The following is a 4,249-nucleotide window of genomic DNA, read 5'->3' as shown; positions in this document are numbered from 1 at the left end:
TGGAGAGAACCAACCACAAAGTAACCCGTAACTCGTGAGTGAACTAAGTCACACCGCCAGTCAGCGGGTAGACTCCCACAACAGCGGAAAATTAAGTGACATTCAGGTTATCAAAGTGTTGAGTGATTTCCGCCTCCTCGAACGCTTAGAGAGCTTTTTCGGTCGGGAGCGTGTTATCAAGGACCGGAGGTTGTTCTTATGTGCTAACACAATAGTCAGTGTTTTCAGCTCAAGCGCAGACCTTTGTTGTAATGCTCTGTACTCTTTAATTAAACTAGGATCATTCTGTATACGTTTAGACACAATGTCTTTCACTATGTGGATGGTAACTAGAGTACTACGCTTGAACTGATCGTAAATATCAGGAGTTCCCTCTCTGGGGCAATACACTATTGCTTCTATGCGCTCCTGATACTTTTCAAGCACTTCAATAAGCTGCGAAGGTGTTAAAGGCTTATTGTTGTTACTGCGATGACGGGACCATGAATTGTTCACAACATCATGCCATATAACTAGCCTCCTTTTATCACGGAAGAAAAAATCTCAATTGAAACTGAGCTGTTTTTCGTACTTTCACCTCGTTAGGATGGAAACTCAGACCCGGTAATACGTAAATTCATTTTTTATAATGGTCTTGTTACGCTTGAGGCAAAGTTTTAATGGCGTGATGCAGTGAACTTGCAGCTAATATGAAAACCATATAATGTTTTCACAACATAACTGATGTGAGTTTTGGAATATTTGGAATTAACAAAGCCACCATTAAAATGCCTTTTTGTCAATACAAATGTACAGTTATCAATTGTAGGCTTTTAGAATATATCTTCTAAATTATTTTTAATTGCTGTTACTTTAAATCTAAATATATAAAAAAGTTTCTCAGCTCCCTTCTCCGCTCCCTTTTAGTTTTTGTGCTGCCAAATTTCTGATAAAAATCTTACATTTTTCTTAAGAGACCTAACTTTCATAAACGTCATCTTTTAGCTTTGTTCAATTTGTTTTGAGAATAATAACTGCTGTAACATTTACTGCAAACTCGCCTCGAATAACCGACCTCCTTTTTCATTTATGAAATCATCAGTCTTCCCAAAATTTCCATAGTCAAAATAATCATGTCTTTTGATTTTCTTTTCTGATAGAAACGCGCTAAATCAAACCATATCCGTCAAGTAATACCAATTAGTTTTTTTATGCCGAGCACAGACTTCAATGAGTCACCTTGTCGGATTTTTGCAATCTATAATATTAGCTGGCCTCCAATGCTCCTTCGTATTCACTTTCTTTGTGGAACACAATTGGTAGAAAGTGGTACCGAAAAACCATCGAAATATTATGAATCCGAAAATTGAAAAAAGAGTCTGTCTTAAAGAATGCTTCCTTAAGAAAAATGGCATTTCAAATTAATGTATCATTTCAAAATGCATATTCCACATAATGTGGCTTGACACTTCACATCTGTGGCCACAAATGTAAACTACGAAAGACTCTTCCAGTATTCCAACACAGCACAGATAAAAAATGAAGTGTCACTTTTTAACAATAAAACATCACTAAATTAACATACTGAAATGCTACATGAAATGATAGCCATATAAGTGCTCGCAGTTTGAAACTGCTGCGAAAAACTGCTTCTCTTGTTATTAAATATATAAATATATTAACGAGCACCAGAAATCTGGCTCAAACACTTCTTTACCACATAAAAGGTCGCAACTATTTTGTCAAACGGAAAAACAACAACAACAAGCAAAACATGGCGGGACTATCATTCTCTGAGGAGCTGCTTAGAATTGTATTTTTCCTTGCTAACATTATTTTCTGGGGAATTGGAATTGGATTGATAGTTGTGGGGGTGCACTCGATTATAAGTGTACGCGATTACAACGAGTTCAATGTTGATTACGTAACAAATGGCTCCGGTATTATTATATCACTCGGGATTTTGATATTCTTCATAGGATTCTTGGGATGTTACGGTGCCTGGAACAAGAGCGCCTGGATGTTGTATGGATTCGCGTTTTTCCTCTTTATCTTCTTCTGCGTCGAGTTCTCCCTGGGAATTTTCCTGATGAAGAACAAGTCTAAAGCAATGGACGTGTTTGAAAAGAGTCTGAATACCTCTATGGAGCATTATTCTACGGACAAGCCAACCAGAAAGTAAGACAATTGCTGTTTCCATTTTATTTTTAAACTTAATTTTATTTATAAACAAAGAAAATGGCAAAACGCGAGGCAAAAAAATAGCAAGGCTTGGCCAAACGCGCTAAATGCGCTGCTCTTTAATAATCAAGCGGGGTTTATTTCCGTGGGTTTATTTCCTATCTAAAATTGAGTGGATGTCTTGTTCCGTGGGTTTTTTTTCGAAACCGGAAACAGATCATTATCGCTACAAACGGGTCTTTGAAAGGCAAAGCAGTTGGACAAAATATTGGACATACGACTGCAAAATATGTAGTTTTTCATTGTTTTTTTTTCTTCAAATTATATTTGCAAGGTGATAGTTTTCGTGTGATAATATTGAAAGACAAACATTCGACACTCTGCAAGAGGTGGCTAATTGTTGACAACTGTAGATTTACTATCATTTCTGTTTTGTTCTTTGCTCTGTTTTTGAAAAAAAAGTCTTATTTTTCAAAACCATTCTATTGTTCTTCCTCTGATATTTTTACACCAACTTTTAGTTTAACGTCAGAAAACTATTCGTTTGGCTGGAATTAGTATGACAGTTTTTTCTTCTACCAGTATGTGGACTTCCTTTTCACTGTTGTACTTGAAATTCAAAAACCATAGGACAGTCAAGCTCCTGTTTGCAGATAATTTTATAGAAATAAAAATTTACAGAGCTGCTCCCATTGAAATTGAACTAAATCTCAACATTTAAAAAGCTTTGAATTGTACATCTGCACCGAAGTTTTCCATTTTTAAATTGATAAGCGTTGAGTAGGAATGCATTAAAAGTAGTTTTTGTGGACAAAAACATTCTGTTGTCAACACTGTTTTAGTAATCATCTCTATTTTTGAAGGCTACTTGATCGAGCACAGGAAGACATCAAAATCGCTTTCAGCCGCGCGTTTTTCACCAATATTTGCTTATACGTTTAAAAATTTAGAATAGAAACTGTATTCCAGTCTTCAACTCTTTAATTCAATTTCACTTTTTTTCAGGGTGAGTCCTATAATTGAAATTTGTCTCAAACGCCAACTGATAATGGTGGAATAATTTTTACAGGTTTAGTTTGAATAAAAACAATCCTCTAAGTCCTGTTGGGTCCATTAATTGTTGAACTTTTACTATGTTTGCACTTCGAAACCAAATGAAGCCAAACATGTGGCCAATTATGCTCTAAATTTCATTCCTCTTTCTCTCTTTAGGGCTTGGGACCAAATTCAGACGAATTTCGAATGCTGTGGCATCGAGGGACCCGACTCTTGGTTCCCCGCTTTGGGGACTGGAAATGTGCCAGACACTTGTTGCATAACCCCAGAGCCAGAGTGTGGCACAGGGTACGACAATGCGAGTGTGGCTGTTTTCTCAGCCGACTGTGTAGCTGAGGTTGATGACGTTTTGGATCAGAACCTTCTGGTTATGGCACTGGTTGCCATTATATTTGCCATGTTGCATTGGTTTGGAATTGTGGTGGCTTGTTGTTTGGGAAATGTGTTCAAACAATTCCAGCCTCTCGATAATCAATGAAAATTTTATTGCTTAACTGTTCATCATGATCATGTATCTATCACATTTTATTTCAAATATGATTGTCGCCAAATTAGAGAACTTTTGAAAGGTGGTGGCGGTGCATATGTACAAATTTATCCTAGCACAGAGGTAAATCTGGCCTGTATATTGGCCATCAGCTTTGTGAAAGATATTCAAATATTTGGTCTTTTGTTCAACTTTGGTGATGGGTATAGATTATGGGAACTTTTGTCTTATATGCTGTAGGCAAAACAATTAATTGTGATAGTAATTCAGATCTCTGTTAATTTCTACTTACACTGATCAAAAAGGTAATTTCACAAAATTAGAATAATAAATAATCATGCAGCTCCTCTTGAAGAGAGAAAACTATATATGCTAAAAATGTTTTAATGTTCTGCAAAGTTCGTCGAGGAGAAACTTAGCCGGAGTCATACTCATCTAGCAGACAGAGAAATTCCAATGAAATAATTGCAATTGACATAATATTTTTCCCCGAAGCAAATATGCCTTTTAAATTTTGTGATAAGATTTACTGCATGAATGAGAATA

General features: G+C 36.2%; 1 protein-coding gene across 1 annotated transcript; it reads left to right on the top strand.

The window, feature by feature from the left end:
• The first annotated feature begins 1,496 nt into the window (after positions 1-1,496).
• LOC142355911 (23 kDa integral membrane protein-like) lies at positions 1,497-3,990 on the top strand. Its single transcript, XM_075407929.1, has 2 exons — positions 1,497-2,157; positions 3,373-3,990. The coding sequence occupies exons 1-2, from the start codon at positions 1,754-1,756 to the stop codon at positions 3,692-3,694; spliced, it is 726 nt and encodes a 241-aa protein (XP_075264044.1). The 5' UTR covers positions 1,497-1,753; the 3' UTR covers positions 3,695-3,990.
• The last annotated feature ends 259 nt before the right edge of the window (positions 3,991-4,249 follow it).

Source organism: Convolutriloba macropyga, unplaced genomic scaffold (genome assembly GCF_964194025.1).
Source record: "Convolutriloba macropyga unplaced genomic scaffold, txConMacr16.3 SCAFFOLD_2187, whole genome shotgun sequence".
Classification (NCBI taxonomy): Eukaryota; Metazoa; Xenacoelomorpha; order Acoela; family Convolutidae; genus Convolutriloba; species Convolutriloba macropyga.
Note: the sequence above shows the minus strand (reverse complement) of the source record. Positions and strands in the feature narration are given on the sequence as shown.